The 21,613-nt window shown below is 45.5% G+C and overlaps 3 protein-coding genes across 4 annotated transcripts; 2 read left to right on the top strand and 1 right to left on the bottom strand.

Annotated features, from left to right (window-relative positions):
- Positions 1-1,786: 1,786 nt before the first annotated feature.
- LOC122611491 (locomotion-related protein Hikaru genki) lies at positions 1,787-21,222 on the bottom strand. 2 transcript variants are annotated; one of them, XM_043784619.1, is made up of 9 exons: positions 20,779-21,222; positions 8,866-9,987; positions 6,912-7,136; positions 5,944-6,041; positions 5,307-5,381; positions 4,549-4,885; positions 3,613-4,101; positions 3,069-3,251; positions 1,787-2,766 (listed from the first exon to the last, which is right to left on the bottom strand). In XM_043784619.1, the coding sequence occupies exons 1-9, from the start codon at positions 20,906-20,908 to the stop codon at positions 2,558-2,560; spliced, it is 2,868 nt and encodes a 955-aa protein (XP_043640554.1). In that variant the 5' UTR covers positions 20,909-21,222; the 3' UTR covers positions 1,787-2,557. The 2 variants fall into 2 exon arrangements, with proteins under 2 accessions (XP_043640554.1, XP_043640555.1); XM_043784620.1 differs by lacking the exon at positions 5,307-5,381.
- Positions 11,667-13,950, top strand: LOC122611492 (probable cytochrome P450 4p2). Its single transcript, XM_043784621.1, has 8 exons — positions 11,667-11,917; positions 11,997-12,197; positions 12,252-12,333; positions 12,461-12,561; positions 12,618-12,888; positions 12,947-13,167; positions 13,237-13,551; positions 13,612-13,950. The coding sequence occupies exons 1-8, from the start codon at positions 11,716-11,718 to the stop codon at positions 13,776-13,778; spliced, it is 1,560 nt and encodes a 519-aa protein (XP_043640556.1). The 5' UTR covers positions 11,667-11,715; the 3' UTR covers positions 13,779-13,950.
- LOC122611757 lies at positions 14,229-18,707 on the top strand. The gene is made up of 17 exons (XM_043785054.1): positions 14,229-14,480; positions 14,570-14,770; positions 14,832-14,913; positions 14,970-15,070; positions 15,131-15,401; positions 15,461-15,678; positions 15,734-16,048; positions 16,111-16,267; positions 16,374-16,407; positions 16,563-16,860; positions 16,942-17,142; positions 17,196-17,277; positions 17,338-17,438; positions 17,502-17,772; positions 17,825-18,042; positions 18,101-18,415; positions 18,471-18,707. The coding sequence occupies exons 1-17, from the start codon at positions 14,282-14,284 to the stop codon at positions 18,629-18,631; spliced, it is 3,225 nt and encodes a 1,074-aa protein (XP_043640989.1). The 5' UTR covers positions 14,229-14,281; the 3' UTR covers positions 18,632-18,707.
- Positions 21,223-21,613: the final 391 nt, after the last annotated feature.

Here is a 21,613-nt window from a genome sequence, read left to right as displayed (position 1 = left end):
GGGGGGCAGGCCAAGAGTGCGGGCCAAGCCGGATTTTTAAAACTGACCTACAGTGCAAGTACTGACCATCTCGGAAGCAAATACAAGTTTATAAATGCGAGCTGGAGAATATAGGATAACATAGAAAATAGACGAGGTACGTACGAATAAACATATACACATATAAACATATATACATATATAAAGGGGACACAGTTTATTTTGTGTATTATACCATGAAGCAAAGTTAAGGCGACCAACCACACTTTCGCGCAGTGTAGATACGAGCTGGGTGGGTGCACACTGTTTTTGGGTTCAAAGTGCGGGGACACCGCTTCTGAGCTACGTGACATGCATAGTTCATCGCTTTGGCCCCAGAGCACGGACGGAAAATATTGCAGTTGTGATATGTTTGAGCTCACTCGGATGTCCGGAGTCGCTGGCTGTGGCCGGTGCCCTACTGCAGCGCAACTGCAGAGGTGCTAATGAAAATGGCTCAACTTGCAGCACAAATCGGAAGTATATGCATTTGCATCCTTTGGATACGCAGCTGCACATCCGCGTGCGGCCAATTGCATGTTCCTTAATTAACCCCAAACAATCGGTGCTACATGTCGCCTGGCCTTTAAGGTAAGGTTGCCAACTCAAAATCGAGTTTAAGTTAAATGCGAGTTTTATGTCGGGCGCCCAGCGGGTCTGTTGTATTCATTTTAATACTGGCAAACAAGCAAAACCAATTTGCGCCGAAAGTACGAGTAACAGGAGCAGTTAATTTTAATTACGCACATAGCAGCGCACAAGTTGTTGCTGCTGTGACAACGGGGCGCCTCAATTTGGACACCTTTTCCCATCAAGAGCACCCAGCCGCACAGCACACATCCCCCCATCCCCCACATCCCCCACACTCGCCTCCATATCCACATCCAAATTGCCATTAAATGAGCGGAGGCGTGGCTGAGAATAAACGACAATGGCGTTTCTGTGGCCATGTGTGGAAAATGAGCTGGCGGCGGGAAATGAAGCCTCAATCGTTTCGAGGTGCAAAGCAACAAAACAAATTAATTTTCCAGGTGCACATTGCGGGCTCCGCTGGCAAACTCGATGCCACAGGCGCGCATATGAAGAGGAAACCTTGGGAAGATTACCAACTAAATTTCCACGCCCCTTCAACTTTTAAATGAATTTCACTTCCGTTTTGCTCCCTGCCATTCAGCTGTTCGGAAATGGTGGAGTGCACAGGACAAAATTGAACTGCTTTCAGCATTTTAAAGGGTAGCGCAAATAATAATCACAGTTTCAACTTAACTAGAACTAGAATTTAAAATGTAAACTTATGTAACGAAGTTAAATGAACTCTGAAGCTATGGATTATGCTTACTTATGACCGCACATTGTCATACTTGGCTCCATTTCCTAATAAGGCCCCACTAAATCTACAACGGCTTAAAATGAAGAAAAAGAACAAACCTTCTATGCCCTATTACGTTTCCCACTCTTCCCCAGGTTTTTTTCGCAGTGCAGCACACGCGCTTATGAAGTAACGGCTTGGATTTGTTGCTGGTGTAGAGGTTGCCGCTGTAGATGCTGCAGATGCCGCAGATGATGCTGCTGTATGTGTGGCCGCTGCAGGGGATGTTGCACCTGTGCTCGCATTAGCAGCTGGCTTAGGCGGAGGAGAAACACGTGCACATGGATTTCCTTGGCACACTTTCGCGGAGCTTACGGATACATTACTTCTTCAGAGAAGTCCCAGAGCCAAGAGGCAAAAGAGTTTAAGGCCGAGAATTGCATTTTACACAATATCGTATTTTATTTAAAACGGTCTTTACTTTACACAAAGATTGCAGCTGCCTACAATACACTATGCAATACCTATAAGAGCTCCTCTGCCTTTCAGGGATTCGTTTATGGATATGACTTTAAAGACTTTACTTAGCTTGGCATTGCTTAGCTCCTAACTAATCAACACTCGTCCAACAACTGCTGCTGCAATCTGCACTTCTGTCAGTGTAATACATTTATATGGTGGAATAGAATCGTTAATCTGTATATATATATATATATTTATTTTTATTCGCACTGTGGGTAAGTTTTTCGCTTGTTTTCGTTTAAACATTTACATTTATGTAACTTTTAGTTGCAACCAGAATACGTAGTACATAAATATGTTACCTGTACGCAGATGTTGATTATATATTTCATTAAATAGTTAGTGTAAGTACAAGGATACTTCGTAATGAAATGCAAGCGCAAAGTTTATTCAATCTGAAGAACAAATATCTGTAGAGTGTGCAGGATCAACTTGATCTATTTAGAGTACATAGTTTCAAAAGCGTTCGAAAGGAGAGTTCTCGAAAGATTCGTGGGCCACAGAAAGACAATAATTTGAATTGAACCTATCTGATAAAATATCTATTAATTTTGATACCTCTCACTAAGTTAATCTAAATATCACTCGGTTTCGATCTGCATTCGGAATTACAGCAATTACAGCAATTATAGCATCCGCTCAGATGGAGGACCCGTCATGCTGACTTGGCGGCGAGTCCTTGGCTTCAATCCCTGGAGGTCCTGGAGGTTACACCTCCTCGTAGCTCTTGCACTTGGGCATCGGACCGGACCACCGGCCATCCGGCTGGCATTTGGGCCGCTCGGGCGGACCCTCGTAACTCTGGACAAATCCGGGCCGGCACTGGACGCTCAGGTAGTCTCCGGCGTCGTAGTTGAACTTGAGCGGCGCAATCAGCCCGTTGGGCGGATCGCCGGGATAGGGGCATTGCGATTTGCCTGAGATCGTGGATGGTCAGTGGGCATGTCATGCGTGTACGGATTGTATCAGGTGGTTTCAGGTTTCAGGTATCAGGTATGTTAATGATGATTCGTGATCGGTATCGAAATCGGTCGTTTGTTCGGCGGAAATACAACACAAGAGTCATTAATTGGGTTGATCTGTGAGCGGGCCCACGAGGAGGAGGAGGATCGGTGGAACGGTGGAGCGGTGCGGTGCGCCGACAATCTCTCGCAGCGCACGCATATACATATACGTGTCTATGTCAGTGAGTGTGTGAGTGAGTAGCGAGTCTACTTACAAAAAGGCGGCGAGTGCGACCACTGTCCGTTCTCCGTGCAGATGATGCTCGACTCGCCCACCAGGCTGTGCCCGTCGTTGCAGCTGAACGTGACCAGGGCGCCCACGGTGAGGCGCCTCTGGCTCAGGCTGGTGCCCCCGATGCGCCCGTTGAGCGGCGCCACTGGCATCACGCACTGAATGACTGCGGGGGGATCGGTCAGCGGAGGGGTGCACCAGCAACAGAGATTATTCGAAAGTTAGTAACAGAAAACCACAGAGTAATAAGAACATGTAGCAATTGTGAATGGTGTCGAAAAGTATGCATTTAAAATGGACATCGTGCATAATTGGAAACAGCTCTACGAGAGATTATGTGATCTCTGGATAGCAAAACTGTAGAATCCATAATTTCCATTCCACATTTTTACATAATTAGTCCATGGATGGCTATATGCAGATATATAGCCTGGTAGCATGGATCCCTAACGAAAGGTTCCGTTTACTTCCTTCTGAAGGAAGTTTCGAGCCCACAGTACTCCCCACCATAGTCCCTGATCGCTCACCTTTGCAACGCGGAACGGGGCCACTCCAGACGCCCGACGGCTCACAGTCCAGCTGCGCCGGTCCGGTCAGCTTGAAGCCCCACTGGCATTTGAACACCGCCCGCCCCCATGCCGAGGTGTTCAGCTCGATCAGGCTGAGGTGGGGGTCGTCCAGCTCCAAGCGCGGACACTGGATGGCATGGCAGGTCGGCGTCTGCGATGACCAATTGCCGGAGGCCAGGCAGGTGGCGTTCCAGGCGCCGTCCAGCCGGAAGCCCTCGGGGCACTCGTAGTGCGCCCGCTGGCCCAGCTTGTTGCCCTCGAGGCGCAGCTTGAGCGGCGCCAGCGGCTCTGTCAGCTGCGGGCACGTCGAAGTGGCCACCACGACGGCAATGCTGTTGGTCAGTCCGCGCGGCGAGGTGCAGGTAAAGGTCCCGGAGTCGTTGTTCTCGATGTTCTTGATGCTCAGCCGGTAGCGCACCGCTTTCTCCTCCTGGGCTGGAGACCATCCTGTAAAGAGGTGGTTACGAGGGTTAGAATCGAAGATTTGATTATTCGGAGTAGTTATCACGTATCACGCAGTTGAATGATCTTATTTACTCATTAGTGCTTTCATATTCGCTACTCTAAGAATCAAAGGCCTTACTAGACTTGATAAAAATAGCCAAGAGACAGAAGAAAGTGTATACGACACAGTAAAGTATATATGCATATACTTGATCTGGATCACTTGCCGTCCGTTCGTTTGATCGTTTCATCATTTGATCCTTTGGTCGTTTGTTCATCTACCGGTCTGTCTGTTCGTCTGTCCTTTTTTTTTCCAACATCTTCAGCTTTTCCTGAATAACAGGTATGTGATCGTCGAGAAACTGTATTAAAGCGTTCACTCTCGATGTTTTTTCTTCTGTTTCTAGCTTCTAATCGTTCTCCTTAAGTTGAACAAGGCGCTCGGCTTACCAGTGGAATACTGCATGTACCAGCTGGTCCAGCTCCACTCCGGAGTGCCCCTAACCCTCGGATACATGCAGTCCATGAGCACTGTGCTGTGCGGCGGAACGGCCATGACGCCGGAGGGCTCAAAGGAGTGGGAGCCGTTGAAGATCTTGATGCGGATCGAGGGGGCGCTGTCCTCCGAGTAGTTGGTCAGCACCGTGGTTGGGACGCAGCTGGGCATCCGCGGCGCCCACAGGCCGTTGGAGCAGAGGACCCTGGACTCTCCCAGTAGCTTGTAGATGCCCAGCTCCTGGCAGCGCGCCTGTAGCGAGTGTCCGTGCGGCAGATCCCATCCCACATTCTGGACAAGGGGCAAATCGCAGGCAAGCAGTGAGGAAAAGCGAAAGGGTGCACAGGGTATTTTGGTGGAGGGAAAGAGAGAGAGACAGAGAGAGAGAGAGAGAAAGTGGAGAAAGTTATCAAATAATCAGACGTTCCCGCGAAATGGGAAAGTGGCGCAGGTCGCTCTGCCGTGCAGTCCTCGCATTAACATTCTCCGTGTGCGAGTATCTGAGTGTAGGTAGTTGTAACTGGTATGTTGGAGCTTGTTACGTTCAACTTGTATCTTGCATCTTGTATACTGTATCTGTTATCTGTTAGCTCCCTGCTGGTAGGTGTTTGTGGGTGGAATCTGTGTGTTTTTGTGTGTGTTGGTGCTTTGCCTGTGGGTTTCTTGTGGGTGCAATTCTACACAATACTACACAGCTACTACGACGACTCACAATTTCTGTATTTGAGAGAAGTGTCGATTTGGATAATCGCGTTTTACGCCAGCCGCGATTTGGTGGGATCGGTGTCTGCAAGAGAGAGAATCAAAGAGTACCAAAAAACACACATACTGTAGAGAATCGTTTTCGTTTGTATTTCGCCCGATTTCGCTCGAGCATCGGCATGCAGATGGCTTGGTCGCTGGTCTTGAGATATTGCGAAATTGCGATATTACGATATTGAGAATTATTAGGTGAGATTTTCAGGCTGAGATGAGTATAGAGCGATAGACAGGTGAGAGTAGACAGAGACAAGCAGAGGCGCAGGCAGAGAGAGATAGTAGATCAAGGTCGGAGTCGAGATCGAGATCGAAATCGAAATCGAGATTGTGATCGAGATCGAGATCGGAGCTGAGCTGAGATCCCCTCGCAAAAGCAGTCGAGTATAGACATGAACGCGGGAAATCTCCGGAAATCTACAAAACGTATGCATGTACGAGTACTGGGTGTACCGGTGTGTGCGTGTGCGTTGCATGTAGGTGTTCTTGTGCTGTAGTGGTTGTGGTGGTGGTTGTGGTAGTGGTGGTGGTGGTGGTGGTGCGGCAGCCAGCTGACCCAAAGATCCGAGGATCTTCGACCTCTAACCACTTACCACTGAAATGTTGCGGTAGCTGAGCAGCAAGTGCGATGGTATCCGGTTCACGTGGCAGCTCTTGTAGAGCGGCTGAAACTTCACATTCCCATTATCGTCTAGGGATTACAAAGCCGCACGAAGAAGAAATATCATACCAAATGTTTACTTGTACAGATTCTTAGCCAACATGTTTAGTGTGCGGAGTGATTTTATGGTTATTCTAGAGCAACTTAATCTACTCATTCAACCTAATTATCAAAAATGTGTGTGTAAGGCCAACAGAGATTTAGCTATTGGTATATATTAAGAAAAACTGGCACTCAAACCTTATGAAACTTTTGGTTATGTTACAAAGATTATTTTTGAATTTATTTTGAAGCGAACTTTGCATTTTTTTAAATTGTACCTTGTTCCTATATAACTGATGATACAAATTGAAGATTCATGAGGTGAAGGAACTATATATGTACATACATATGTATGTATAATATTATGTTTAATAAAAACAATGTTTTTACGATTACATAACTTACAGAGCAATTAAAAAGTGTATGAAAGTTGATTAATTTAAAATTTGATTTTCCTCTGGTGTGCAAAGTATAGCATATAATCTTCTTTTGCAGGTTAGATATTAAGTACGATTCGGAATCCAAATGATGTCTAAAATAATGTTCTGGTAGAAACTTAAACTGAATAAAATACGTTTCCATTTCACCGTGTAACTGTAATTGGCGAGCTTTTTAATTGGGTTAAAATGAAACAACAATCTGATTGTGTGCTGTATTCGGTTGTGTACTGATTGTGTAGTCTTTATTTGCGCACGTAAATAAATGAATTCGAAACTGTTTGTGTGGCTTAAGTGTATCTGTAACTGGAGCTATGTATCTGCAACTGCAACTAAGTATCTGTGTGTATGTCAATACTTCAATATCTGATGGTGCATTGTCGTGGGCGTTAGTTGTTGGAGGCGGGAGTAGTTCACTTACCCTCCTCGTTGGTGGCGCACAACGGACCCACCCACTTGCCCTTGACGCAGCGGATCTTGCACAGCCGCCGATCGCCCATGGGTCCGATCTCGCCCGGGAAGCGGATCTCCGACACTTCAGTGAACTGCTGCAGGATGTCGACCTCCTCGTCCTCCTCCTCCTCCTCGTCGAACTCCGGGTCGTCTGGATGGAAGGGCGTGTAGCCAGCCTCCTCGTCGTAGATACCTAGATTTTCGAGGCGAGACGAGAAGAGCAGAAGGTGTGGGCGTCGTGAGATGGGCAATGTACCATGCCAAGAAACAGGGGAGGGGTAGATAGACGTTCAGAGGGGGATAGAGCAAATAGAGCAAGCATCTAATGAGCCGTTGAACGGCATGCGAATGAAAGATGCAGATGAAGATGCTGATGAAGATGCTGATGCTGATGCTGATGCAGATGCAGATGCAGATGAAGATGAGTATGCTAATGAAGTGCCGGTGGACAATGAGCGATCTTAAGGCCCATCCAAGTTGACCCAAAACTCGACTCGAAGTTGAGCCGAAAGTGCGAAAGACGCTGCAAAATCCTCGAGTACGCCCTTGGGCACACACATTAAGCCAAGGAGAAGCCATCGAGAAACCACGAGACGTGCGAAAAGTGCTGCCAGCTGAAAACTTCAATGGGTTGCTCCAAGTGCTTAGATATGCATTAAAAGAAAACCAGAAGGCTGGCGAAGTGGCCACTTAACAGGATACAACTTCATTTCCCAGAAACCCCATCAAAAGCCGGCACTAAAATAAGGGAGATGTGAAAAGGCAGAGATAACACCAAAGATAATATTATGCTGGCTAATAGAAAATAGAAAAAAACAGAAAAAAGATGAAAAAAAGCAGTAAAGGATGCAGAGAAGGACTCGGACAAAGGAGCCCCAGCTGAAGCCCAAGGCAAACAAAGGAGCCAAAGGAAAATCATTCCGGCCAGAACAAAGGACCAACCGGCAACGGACAACTCTCAACTCTGAACTCTGAACTCTAACCACGACAAAGATATGGACTGGCAAATAAACCATGACCACGCAGCACCGATGGCGGAAATGGGGTAATGAAAAGCCGTCAGAGAGGGTGGAAAATGCCAGGACAGGTGGCATTTTGGGTGCAGGTGTGATTGTGCTGGGGGATGAGCCATGGCTGGATAGGATGCTATGGTTAGATGCGATGGCTGTGGCTTTGGCTGTGACTGCGATTAGCTTTTACGAGTAGTTCGGTGTGTTCTCCGCTCTCAACTTCCGTTAATGTTTGGGTGTTCGTGTGTACTCATGTGTGCTGCTGTTGGCTGAAATGCCCTTGCAAAAGCGTTTCAATACTCGCTGCTAGACATTGTCAAAATGTTGCCACATTATAAAGCTTGAGGGCATGATAAAGCGCCTGAGCTGCTAGCCAGCCGCTTGGGCGTCCGAGCTGGCATGGGTTCACTATTCAACGGCTAACTGGGCGTATACTTAATTTAGCACGGCTGTGTACATTTAAAAGGGCTAACTATTCAACTGTGCATATGCATAAATTTAAAAGTGTTGTATGGATAAAACCATTTACATCCCTAAGGAAGAATGACGGAAGAGCTTAAAATATTTTAAAAAGATTTGAAATATATTAACACCAAGCTCTGGAAACTTAAAATTATAAAACCATTCTTTTTTTTTGTTTTTGCGCGCGGGTCCATATGACCCAACAGTTAACAGACGTGGGCAGACGTCGAAACGGATCACTTCTAACTTGAACTGCCACTTGGCGAGCTTTAACCTTTGCAAGGGACTTCCGGGCGGGAGATTCCGCCCTCCGTAGGATCTCTGTGAGACCGGACAGCGCGACACGGACGGACAGACAGACAACGAGACAGCGACGGCAAATCAAGGCTTCAAAGGCATTGGGCACTGTGGCATTGCCAGTGTCTGGCCGCCGTGCGGGCGCACACTCACCCTTGTCCTTGCGACTGGTGGTCTTGGAGCTGGAGTCGCCACCACCCTTCGGACGGCTCAGTGCACCCGTGGTCTTGCCGGACTTGCGCTTAACACGTTGCCACAACAGGGCCACTCGTGCACTGCTCGACTGATTTCCGTACTGCTGGAGATCTTCCTGATCTGCTATCGGTTCCGGCTCCGGCCCGATTCCGGACTCCGGTGGCAGCTGGCCGAGATCACCCTTGAACTCGGTGCTGCGCCGGCGGCGCCAGAGCGGGCTCCGGTCACGCTGGTCGAGCTCTGCAGCGTGACTGTCCCCGCGGCGGCGGTGATGAGCAGTGGCCTCCGGATGGCCCAGTTCCAGTTCGTCCTCCTTTGGCGGTTGTCCGTTATCGAGTGCCTTTTTCTGGGACTGTTCTTCTTTAGGGAACTTCTTCTCCTTCTTCAGCGACTGCTCCTTTTCGACGACCTTCTTCTTGGGCTTCTTCTTGAGGAGCTTTGTGCACTTCTCCTTGCCACCCTCCGCCAGACACTTGCTTAACCTTGCCTTCATTTTGAGCTTGTGCAGCTTCGATTTCAATTCACGATTTGCTCCACGGCTCTTCAGAATATCAGCTATATGGACATAGTACACATCTCCCTCGGCTGCCAGTTTGCTGCCTGCCCAGCGATCCGTTTCCGGTGAGGCTTCTGTGTCGTGGAGAATGGCATGCCGCTTATATCGACTGCCACGACCCCTGCCTGTCTGGCCATTTTCATTCTCAATCCTCCGACGACGGCCAGAACCCGCGCGCCGTCGTTTCCCCTGTTTGCGATTGGCATTTAAGCGCTTATCCTCCGGGTCCCCGTGGTGGTCCTCGTCCTCGTCACCCAGGTCATCGTCGCCAACCAGACTGGCGGCCGCGTCGCCCACATGCAAGTGGTCGTCGCCCAAGTCCAGGGAATACGGATTGATTACGGCCGCATGGTTCTCGTTGGGGTTACGCGGCACCGAGTCCACGAACTCCACATCCGCCGTGGTGAAGTCCTCCGGCAGGTAGATCTGCGTGGTCTCGAATTTAGCCAGCGGCTGCTCCGTCGTCGCTTCCGGCTTGACAATCGTGAAGCGCACATCCGGCGCCCGACAGCCTGGCGAGGCATCTGCGGATGGATAATGAAAGCGGGAAATAAGAACAGTGGGGAAAAACAGTGGCACACACATTTAATATTTTCACATAGACATTGAAGAACATTTTGCAATATGATCTTGATTTCATTTTGGTGTAAACATTGTATTAATAATTAATAATAATACAAATTATTATATAACTCCACTACACGCCACTAAATTGCCATTTATATAATAATTTATAATAAAATTACATTGCCGAGGCGAAAATGTCTCAATCTTTTGAATAAGTCATTCAATAATCGCTAGTTTGCCTCAGTGAGGGCTACCAATCGAATTCACCCAAGACTTTGGCTTGGAGGTAATGCAATTTCAAGTCTGCCGGAAACTCTTGCCATAAATATTTCATATGTGATCTAATTTGATAACTTGGCCTGGCTGGGAAGAACTTTCCACTTGACGTCGCCAGACTTTGAGTGCCATCGAAATTGCAAATTTCCAATATGCATTTGGCAAGCAGGCAAGTAATCAGGAGGCGGAGTGGGCGGCGGTAAAGGTCGTGGACCAAACGCACAGCTCAAGTTTCAATTTTACATGAGAGGTGGAGGCCAGCAGGAACTCGAACAGAAAAAGAGTCAGATCAGAGTCGGCATCAAAATCAGGATTTCAGTCAGCTGCAGAGAGGAGCTAAAGTCGAGGCAGCATTTTCTCCCATTTCCATCTCCTGGCGGCCATCAGTAATCGCCGACGGCGGAAGCCAAGCTCTTTCACTACACTTTTCCTTTTGTCAGTAACGTGTCATGCTCTTTGTCGAAAAGTAGGTCGAGTGATGTATAATGGCACAGGCAAATAAAATCACAGACTGCCTTGTAATTGATGAATTGCAATCGCCAATTAGCAGTCCATGCAAATCCAATAGAGTGACAAAGTAAAAATGAGCTATGACCATCGCACACTGCCACTCTGTTGATTAATGTGGAAGAAACAAGCAAACTTGTTTAAGTTTCATCTAGATGAAATACTTTGTTGGAAAAGTTAAAAGATACCAAAAGCGAGAGTTTTAGCTGAATGAGTCTTTCGCCTTTCAGTATTGCAATGCAATCAGCTGAGAATTTTGCTGCACTTATGCATATTGACTGGGGATGTAGTCACATAATCACCCTAGCTCCATGTACTACATGCTTACGGAAATTATTTAGTTTAGTCACCAAACATTACATTTTAAGTTAATAATCTCTTACCTGAGGTTTTTAATTGATCAAGAATGGCCAAAGGCCTTTTATATTGAGTTTGGTCGAATGCCCACCGTGACTTTTGCAGTTACTCAACTTTGTTTGGCATGTCGGTGTAAATGGGCACAACAATGATTAAAATCAGATAAAAAATTATAAATACAAGAGCTTAAATTTAAAAAAATAAATAAATAGACGTTTTCCCTTGCCAGTGCAAGGCACATGGACGCACAAAACAGCTTTTACAAATTTGAATGTCTGTATCGATTAAAATAAGACACCAATAAAAAGCTTGTTGGGTGAACGTGAGATGAAATATCGACCAGCTGAGCGACGAAACACGCATAAACAAAAATTCATACACATACGAGTATATGTTTATACAAACCTAATAGATCGAAATCTAATCAATTCTGGCCGGTTCTCTTTCTGTGTTGCTGATAGTGAAAAGCTCGCGTGGATCGAGAGCTGGAAACCTAAAACAAAAACAGTGCAGAGAGTGAAGCCCACCGACCCAGTTCGCCCACAATGATTTGGCTTCTGTGGCTTTCCGTGGCCATAAGTGTGGTCGTCCACTGGATCTACAAGGTAAACAAAGACTACAACATCCTCGCCTTTTTCGCCAGGAGGGTTCAAACAAAGGATGGAAAGCCACTGGACAGCTTAGTTCCCATGCCCAAGGGTCGAACTCTGTTCGCCAACTGCTTCGATCTTTACGGAAAAGACTATGGTGAGTAGTTGGTGACCTTTGACATCAGGTTACTCATCGTTATAACACTTTTCTCCTCCTGTTTTATTCGCATGATTAGACCAAGTGTTTAATTACTTGCGCCAGATGGCGAAGAATAGCGGGGACAGTTATCTGCTGTACTACATGGGGTACTCCAATTTCAATGTTATAGATGCACATAATGCGGCGAACATACTGAATCATCCCAATCTGATAACGAAGGGCGTTCTATATAATTTTCTACACCCCTTTCTAAGAACGGGCGTTTTAACAGCGACAGGTGAGGAACGAATAGTTAAAAATGAATCGCTGCATCTAAAATTTTCTATTACAGAAAAAAAATGGCATACGCGACGCAGTATGCTCACTAGGACATTCCACTTAGACATACTGAACCAGTTCCAAGAAATCTTCATGTGAGTGCTTTTCCTAACTGCGAGATATTAGAAATCATTTGCGCCTTAAATTAGGTTAAACTTTTATCGCATAACTAGACTTGCACATATTGGGAATGCATTCTTTACATATTTAATGTTTTTACAGAGCGGAGAGTTTAAAATTCGTTAATCACTTCGAGGGACAAAATGAATGTGTGGTTTCCTTGAAGGACCACATAGCCAGATTTACCCTGAACAGCATTTGTGGTACTTATACTTTTAGTATCATCGTGCGCATTAATAACCAGTGATTTCTTAAATAGAAACTGCCATGGGAATTAAACTGGATGAAATGGCAGAGAAAGGCGATCGCTACAGGGAGAATTTTCACATAATCGACGAAGGATTTACCAGGCGCATAATAAACCCCCTCTATTGGGACGATTGCGTATACAACATCTTTGCAGGACACAAGTACAACGCAGCTCTAAAAGTGGTACACGAATTTTCCAGGGAGATAATCGCGAAGCGCCGAGTTCTACTAGAAGAGGAGCTGGAAAATAGGAGAGTCACTCAAACGGCTGACGATGATATGTGAGCTTATTTTGAAATTACTTTTTCACACTGATAAGCTCCTCTTTCCGAACACCAGATGCGTGATTAGGAAGAAACGCTTCGCCATGTTGGACACCTTGATTTGCGCCCAAAAGGATGGCCTAATCGACAATATCGGGATTTGTGAGGAGGTGGACACTCTGATGGCTGAAGGTTACGATACCACCTCCATAGGTCTGGTCTTCGGCCTAATGAATATGTCTCTTTATGCCGATGCACAGGAACTTTGCTACCAGGAAATCCAGGAGCACATTCAGGGTAATTCAGTCCGTTAATGTAATAGTGAGTTTCATAGATTTCGATTTCCGCACCTTTCCACCTTTCCAGACGACTTGAGCAACCTGAACCTCAGTCAATTAAGTAAACTAAACCATCTGAACAACTTCATAAAGGAAACCATGCGCTTGTATCCATCGATTCCCATTATGGGTCGTCAGACACTCCAGGAAACGGAGCTAGAGAATGGTCTAATTCTGCCGAAGCGCTCTCAGATTGATATACACGTCTTTGACATTCATCGCAATCCCAAGTACTGGGAATCACCCGAAGAATTCTGCCCAGAGCGATTCCTACCCGAGAACAGCAAGAAAAGGCATCCTTACGCCTACATTCCATTCAGTGCTGGACAAAGGAACTGCATAGGTAAGTGAAAAAGTCTTATAAATATCCGGCTCTCATATGCATTATCTCTCAACCACAAAGGCCAGAAGTATGCCATGCAGGAGATGAAGACCCTGATGGTGGTCATCCTCAAGCAATTCAAGATCCTGCCTGTTATCGATCCCAAGTCCATTGTCTTTCAAGTGGGCATAACCTTGCGCTTCAAAAATAATATAAAAGTCAAGCTTGTGAGGCGGAATTGCGTTTAGTGTTTATCGATTTAAGGATATTCCTTATATGTACATATAAGAATGCCTACTTAGTCTCAAATGGATTTAAGGTCGTCGCAGATATTAGATGACTAATTATCTCTGACTTTTCAATGCTACTCGTCGTGGCTTGGAGCAATAAAATAACCCCATGCTAACAATAAATGAATCAGCAAATATGTAAATGATAATAGTGCACAATACTCATTTAGTTAACCGGTTTTCCTATAGTCAAATGAAACATTGTTCCAAGCTTTCATTAAAACAAGCAAGCCGAACACCATGTTATTGGTATTGTTATTGTTGTGTGAACTCGACCACAAATCGGAGCTAGTCGAGCGCAAATAGAATATATGTATACTCGGTGCAATCTAATCAGTTTCAACAGCTTATATATATAATTGTTGCGATTAAACCGGCTGATAGTATAGCTGCCTAGATAGAAACCTGCGATCGGTGCGATCAGTGTGGAATGGGAGTTCCGTCAACGCGGTTGTGAAAATATGATTGCCTTGTTGCTGGTTCTGGCCTTGAGTGCGCTGCTGCACTGGCTCTACAGGGCCAACAAGGATTACCACGTTCTGTCTTTCTTCACCAAAAGAATCCGGTCGAAAGATGGAACCCCTGTGGAGATCATCGCTCCCTCGCCAAAAGGCAAAACCATATTCGGCAACACCTTCGACTTGTATGGACGCGATCACGGTGAGTGGTGGAGAGAGACGAACTTTGACTCAATTTAGTTGATATAAGCAGGCTATTATCTTTATGAATGTACATTAATGAGTCTCTAGCTGGTGTTTTCAATCACTCGCGTGAGCGTGCTAAGGAAATGGGTACTAGCTACATAGAATATGCCTTTGGAACTGCGATTTATAACATTATCGATGCGGACAGCGCGGAAAATGTAATGAATCATCCCAATCTCATAACCAAGGGGCTCGTCTACAACTTCCTACACCCATTCTTAAGGACGGGTTTGTTGACATCGACTGGTAAGTTGGACTGGTAAGTGTCGATTCGTCACTTGGCTTTTTTCATACTCCAGTATTACAGGCAAAAAATGGCATGCTCGCCGCAAGATGCTCACCCCGACATTTCATTTCAACATATTGAACCAGTTCCAGGAGATCTTTAAGTAAGATGCCTCCATTTTATTTAATACCTTAGGCAACTAAAGCATTTCGCTTTCAGAACGGAGAGTCAAAAGTTCCTGCAACAATTCGAGGGTCAAGATGAGATAACCATATCGTTACACGAAGTTATTCCAAGATTTACTCTAAACAGTATTTGTGGTGGGTTAGCCAATGCCTTAAGTTCATTGATTCACCCTTAAAATGCATGTGCATCTTCAGAAACCGCCATGGGTGTAAAGCTGGACGAGATGGCCGAGAAGGGGGATCGATACCGGGAGAACTTCAGTCAGATTGAAGAATGCTTTATTCGTCGCTTGAGTAACCCGCTTTTCTGGGGCGACAAGCTCTTCAACATATTTGCTGCTAAGGACTACGCCTCCGCCCTCGATGTGGTCCATGGATTTTCCAGCGAGATCATTGCCAAACGGAGAGTTTTGCTTAAGGATGAGCTCGACAAAAGTCCAAGCACCCAAACCGGTGATGATGATGGGTATGTACATTGGGGTAATAACTGCCAAGTTAGCTTTATACTTATATGTTTAACATTAGATTTGTCTCAAAGAAGAGATTCGCCATGCTGGACACCCTAATCCATGCTGAGAAGGATGGTCTTATCGATCACATAGGCATTTGTGAGGAGGTGGACACTCTCATGTTTGAGGGCTACGATACGACATCGATTGGCCTCATTTTTGGTCTAATGAACATGTCCCTGAACCCTGACAAGCAAGAATTATGTTTCCAGGAGATTCAAGAGCACATAGATGGTGAGCCAAGTACTAAAAGCATTAAGAAAAAAGCATCTTATGTGAAAATTTTCAGATGACCTAAGTAACTTGGATGTTAGTCAGTTGAATAAGCTCAAGTACCTGGAGTACTTCATGAAGGAAACCATGCGCCTGTTTCCCTCGGTACCGATTATGGGTCGTGAAGCCGTCCAGGAAACTGAACTGGCCAGTGGACTGATCCTGCCAAAGGGCGCACAGATAACCATTCATGTATTTGATATTCATCGCAACGCCAAGTACTGGGATTCCCCTGAAGAATTCCGACCGGAAAGATTCCTACCCGAAAATTTCAAAGATCGTCACACCTACGCCTATGTTCCATTCAGCGCTGGACAAAGAAATTGTATTGGTAAGCAATGGTCTCGTTTGTCTCTGTCCAATGACCTTCTAACGATTGCTTGTACTTTGCAGGTCAAAAGTATGCCATGCAGGAGATGAAAACGCTAATGGTGGTCCTTCTGAAGCAGTTCAAGGTTTTGAAGGCTATCGATCCGCAGAAGATTGTATTTCACACGGGTATAACTCTGCGCACCCAGGACAAGATTCGCGTAAAGCTTGTGAGGCGAAAGTGAGCTTGGTGTACAGAGCCATTCAAAGACTAATTTAATCATTTGATAAACTTTAGTCTAACCTTACACTTGATTATGAAAACTAGATCATGAACAACACATTAGGATCTGGAATTTTGCAACGCTGTTTGGTCATTTTGTAACACCCATTTCAATAAACTGCTGAATTTTATATTTATAAAATTGCTAATGTATGAACTAGAACAATATTTTCTTTAGTGTACCTAGCCAAATAAGCCCATACCATTTCCTTTGCTTGGAAACTGAACCATGTGTGTGAGACAATCTTATTAGTTTCGGTTTTTATACCGAAATATACCGATCACCCGGCGGGTGATCAGAGATTCAGAGATCAGTTTCGTGGGACAGATCCGCAGCTGCGGTTGTCTAATAATGTTATTTTTGTGGCTCGTCGGAGCTTCTATTGTGCTACTTCAATGGATTTATAGGCTGAATAGGGACTACTGCATTCTTGGCTTCTTTGCCAAGAGAATTCGAACCACGAATGGACGGCCACCGGAAAGCATTGCTCCCTTGGTAAAGGGCAGTACCATATTTGCCAACAGCTTCGACTTGTATGGCAAAGATCACGGTGAGTTATTGGGGAGCTTAGCTGGGTTATCTATGCTAATGTCATAATCTCACGGCTGTGGTTCTTATATTATATGCTCAGCTGGGATTTTTAAACACTCCCGTGACTGTGCAGAAGCATTGGGCAAAAGCTACGTGGAATACGCAATGGGAACGGCCATCTACAATATTATAGACGCGGATAATGCGGAACATGTGCTTAATGATCCAAATCTAATAAACAAGGGAACAGTTTACTATTTCCTTCATCCATTTCTGAGAACTGGTCTGTTAACATCCACAGGTGAGCTTGGGCTAGCACATGCTTCTTTCTTTTTTTAATATAAAAGTATTTAGGAAAAAAGTGGCATGCACGACGGAAGATGCTTACCCCAACTTTCCATTTCAACATATTAAATCAGTTTCAGGAAATTCTAATGTGAGTTTGAAGTATTAACATAACAACTATTTGAAAGCACTTGAAAACTAATTATCCTAGAACGGAGAGTCTGAAGTTCCTACAGCAATTCAAAGGCAAAGATGAAGTAATCATCTCATTAAACGAAGTGATTCCCAGATTTACTCTGAATAGTATTTGCGGTGAGATCCAAAATCTTTAAAAATGTATTAATCATAGATCCATATACATAACTATATCTCCAGAGACGTCCATGGGTGTTAGACTGGACGAGATGGCCGAGAAAGGAGATCGATACCGGGAGAACTTCAGTCAGATCGAAGAATGTTTTATTCGTCGCATGAGTAACCCACTTTTATGGAGCGATTCACTCTTCAAGATGTTTGCCGAAAAGGATTATGCTTCTGCCCTCGATGTGGTCCATGGATTTTCAAGCGACATTATTGCCAAGAGGAGAGAGCAGCTAAATGATGAGATGGATAACATACGAAACACCCAGACCGCTGATGATGAACTGTAAGGCATTTGACAGACTTTCAAGAGTCCATTGAAACACCGCTTACTTTAGATTTACGACTAAAAAGCGCTTTGCCATGCTGGATACCCTTATTCATGCTGAGAAGGATGGCCTCATCGATCACATTGGTATTTGTGAGGAGGTGGACACTCTCATGTTTGAGGGATACGATACTACCTCAATTGGGCTCATCTTTGGACTATTGAATATGTCTTTATATCCGGATGAGCAAGAAAAATGCTTCCAAGAGATTCAAGCACACATAGATGGTTAACTGAGCTGGAATTACCAAAGGGAACGATTTAACAAGCACATCAAATCTTTCAGATGAGTTAACCAACTTGGACAGCGGGCAGTTGAACAAATTAAAGAACCTGGAATACTTTATGAGGGAAACCATGCGCCTGTATCCCTCTGTTCCCGCCATGGGTAGAGAAACTTTGCGGGAAACGGAGTTGGCCAACGGTCTCATCTTGCCGAAGGGTACCCAGATTGCTGTTCATGTCTTCGACATCCATCGCAATCCCGAGTACTGGGATTCCCCTGAAGAGTTCCGGCCGGAGAGATTCCTACCCGAAAACTCGCAGAACCGTCACACCTACGCCTATATTCCATTTAGTGCTGGTCAGAGAAATTGCATAGGTATGTGGTATCGCTTTCTTCAATGGAATGGATATGTACTAATTTTTCCATGTAGGTCAAAAATTTGCTATGCAGGAGATGAAGACCCTAATGGTGGCCGTACTAAAGCAGTTCGAAATTCTGCCGGAAATTGATCCAAAGAGTATTGTGTTTCAGACTGGCTTAACACTGCGGACCCAGAACCAAATTCACGTGAAGCTCTTGAGGAGAAAATGAAGCAGCTTTAAAGGAAAGGATTTATTCACGGTACTCTGTTAGTCATAAAGAGCAATGAACAATAGTTTCACCCAAAGACTCCTTTCTTTTCTGGGTGTAAAAATGTCCTGTGACTGGCTTATGGCCGATAATCGTTGGCATCTCGACAGCTGCCGCCCTATAAATCATTCATGCCCTGGCGGGCAGAAGCAGTTCTCGTCTATTCCAGCAGCTATTACAATTGCAGCTCCCATTTCCCACACAGTAAGAGCTCCCTGTCATTTCCTCCTCCTACTTTCGAGGCAGCCCAGGAAAAGTCAAGTAATCTCTGTCCTTTAGCTCACATATATGGAAATGCAAATGCATAATGCGTTGGCGACTTTTTGTCATTTGGTTTTCGTCCTGCGGAGAATGGAGCCTTTTCCCACCGACTCCTTTTTGCTTTAACTGCGATTTTGACAGTTCGTTACTCAGTTATACCATTTGCATGCGTAATGCAGACTCAGCTTTGTTCTAAGCACATAAAATGTGGCAAAGAGACATGTGACCATGGGCTCGCAAAATGCACTGTGTGTGGTGCACTGAAAGATCTCCGACGCCTTTTGAAAAAGTTGTGGCAAAATGTAGCTGCCCTTTAATTTTATAATATAATATTATTATATCCATATCATTTCGTTTCGAAAGGGTACCTTTGGTTTGCTTATCTTTAATATGTGGTTTCAGTGGTCTACGGGGCGTATTCAAAAGAGTTATCGAAAACGCATATTTTTTAGTGTGCGCCCAACTCGTCCCAGCATCATCATCCACACAGGATTTATGGGACAGCACATGGAAATGGGTGAAAGGCAGCTCTGGCTTAGCTGCTACTCCGGTTACTGCATATTTCATCAGTGCTCTGTGCGCTTGTGCTTCGTCGCCATAAGTCAACTTTAAATGGATTCCATTTGTGAGTCATGTAAATTAAATTCCCCTCGCGTTCACATGTGTCAAGCAAACGTTTGGATCTCAGAAAACTGAATCGGCAGACCCTAGCCCAAGGTTGCCCGCATATTTTACACCCCTCACCTGACTGGCTGCCAAAACTGCGCATCAAAAGCCAAAATACAGCCCAATCAGGAGTCGCAATTTCCGCCACAAAAGAAAAGTGCGCCGCACTTTTGCCTGACTGAAGGACGAAAACCCCAAAAGCTCAGCAGCTCGGCAGCTCAACAGCTGGTCCTGTCGGTTTGCCAGGGGAAATTTGAAGGCAGCCAACTGGAGGGATGGCTATGCCGATGGAGGCAGAGTGAATTAATTACTTTATGCGCATCTGCGTGTCGCTGTCGGCCACTTTACACTTCCCCTTTATCCTTTATCCCTTGTCCTCTACTCCATAACCACCCATTCCCTGTCCATTTTTTCTTCCCTTTCGCAAAACTCACACATGACGCTATTAATTTCTATTACCATCCTCGGACGGCCTGCCATACTTCATTACGGGCTTTCGTGCAATTGCCATTTGCTCGAGCTACCTTTCAGTTCCCCTTCCCCTCTTGCACTAAGAGAAAAGATTGGGGACTTGCAGCGGAATTAAGTTTAGGACCATCGTCTCGCTAACCAGAGGATATCTTAAGTTTGGCTTCCTATTAATGATCTTCCATGTTTATAATGTTCACTGGACATACTTTATATCTTGCTTTGAATAATAAAAGGTACTGACCCAGCACTTAATGAGCTCGCCATTTATAGTTCAACATGAAAAGCTTACTCATAGTTTATATTAATCCAAATATTTCCCGCAGTGCCTCTTTTCGCGTTGCCCTTGCTTGTTTGTTGACTCTGATTGGGATTAAGGTTGCCCATGGGCTCTCGGCTCGCTTTGATTGCCTTTGTGCCGCAGATGCCGTGAAATATTTCATTTGCTGCCAGTTATTTGCTCTTGCGCTCTGCAGCGTCCCCTCCCGATTCGAATTCATTTCTACTCCGGATTTATTTCCTTTGTGCTCGAGCGTGTGTGATAATCGCTGGGAGCTGGGAGCTGGGCGACTTCCATGGATGCGTGGAAGGCCATTTAATAAAGTGACCGAGTTCGAGGCAGCCCATCATAATTTATTTACGATTCTCGTCCGCCCAGCGAGTGAAGGTCAAATGGAGGAAGCCCACGTGTGTGCGGGGCAATTAGGACTCACCTGGTTCAGATGTAGTGCTAGTCTCAACGGGCTCCGTGTTGGCATTGCTTTTGTCCAGGACCAGCAGCAAAACGGTCAAGGATATTAGGGCCCAAAGCGGCTTATGGCGCATACGCTGCCTGCTCCACATGTCCAAGGATCAGATTGCGATTGCCAGAGTTTCGGCGTTGTTTTTTTTCGTTGGTATAGAAATTCGATGAGTCCTTTCAAATAGCACCGAAGTTAACACCACTGCACTTCACGAGTTGGCTTCTTAATGGGCCAAAAATAGAAATCCACTTGGCCAACTCACACACACACTGGCAGCAGTCACCCACACTCGCGCAAAACTGTATGCAACGTGTCCGCGTGTGTGTGTGTGCTCTTTGGCTTTAAAGTTTCACTTTTACTTTGAGTCCTTTGCGGAGTTTTATCTTTTCGAGACTAGGCACCTCTTCTCTCGAGCGACGACAATCGAATGCTCCGAATCCTGCGAGCGTCTTGCTTTTAAACCGCTCGTTGGATTCTGCGCAGCTTCGGCTCCGCTTCGTTCGGCTGCACTCGGCTGCATTCGGCACTCGACGAAGGATCGCACTCGACGAAGCTCGCCAAAGGATGTGTCACGTGCATTTTGCCGGCAAATCGTGTGTTTTTGTTTTGGTTTGGCCCATGTTTTGCTTAGTCGCTGTTGCTCTTGCTGTTGCTGTTGCTGTTGCTGTTTTTCCTCTTTCCTCTCTCGCCGCTTTCGCTTTTCGCTGTGCCTGTGCCTTTGCTTGTGTGTCTGTGTGCGTGCCCTTGTAACTCTCACGTAGCTTTCCTTTTTCCCACCCCCTAGCCTCCCAAAAATCATCGCCCA

This window comes from Drosophila teissieri, chromosome 2L (assembly GCF_016746235.2).
Source record: "Drosophila teissieri strain GT53w chromosome 2L, Prin_Dtei_1.1, whole genome shotgun sequence".
Lineage (NCBI taxonomy): Eukaryota > Metazoa > Arthropoda > Insecta > Diptera > Drosophilidae > Drosophila > Drosophila teissieri.
Note: the sequence above shows the minus strand (reverse complement) of the source record. Positions and strands in the feature narration are given on the sequence as shown.

Bases quoted from the DNA above. Each gene is read 5' to 3' on its own strand.
- LOC122611492 (XM_043784621.1), top strand. From the start codon at position 11,716: ATGATTTGGCTTCTGTGGCTTTCCGTGGCCATAAGTGTGGTCGTCCAC. The intron at 12,562-12,617 runs GTACTTATACTT...TTTCTTAAATAG, and splicing joins TACCCTGAACAGCATTTGTG to AAACTGCCATGGGAATTAAA. The intron at 13,552-13,611 runs GTAAGTGAAAAA...TCAACCACAAAG, and splicing joins TGGACAAAGGAACTGCATAG to GCCAGAAGTATGCCATGCAG.
- LOC122611757 (XM_043785054.1), top strand. From the start codon at position 14,282: ATGATTGCCTTGTTGCTGGTTCTGGCCTTGAGTGCGCTGCTGCACTGG. The intron at 14,481-14,569 runs GTGAGTGGTGGA...ATGAGTCTCTAG, and splicing joins CTTGTATGGACGCGATCACG to CTGGTGTTTTCAATCACTCG. The intron at 16,049-16,110 runs GTAAGCAATGGT...TGTACTTTGCAG, and splicing joins TGGACAAAGAAATTGTATTG to GTCAAAAGTATGCCATGCAG.
- LOC122611491 (XM_043784619.1), bottom strand. From the start codon at position 20,908: ATGTGGAGCAGGCAGCGTATGCGCCATAAGCCGCTTTGGGCCCTAATA. The intron at 6,042-6,911 runs GTAAGTGAACTA...TGTAATCCCTAG, and splicing joins GTGCGCCACCAACGAGGAGG to ACGATAATGGGAATGTGAAG. The intron at 4,102-4,548 runs GTAAGCCGAGCG...ACCTCTTTACAG, and splicing joins GTACATGCAGTATTCCACTG to GATGGTCTCCAGCCCAGGAG.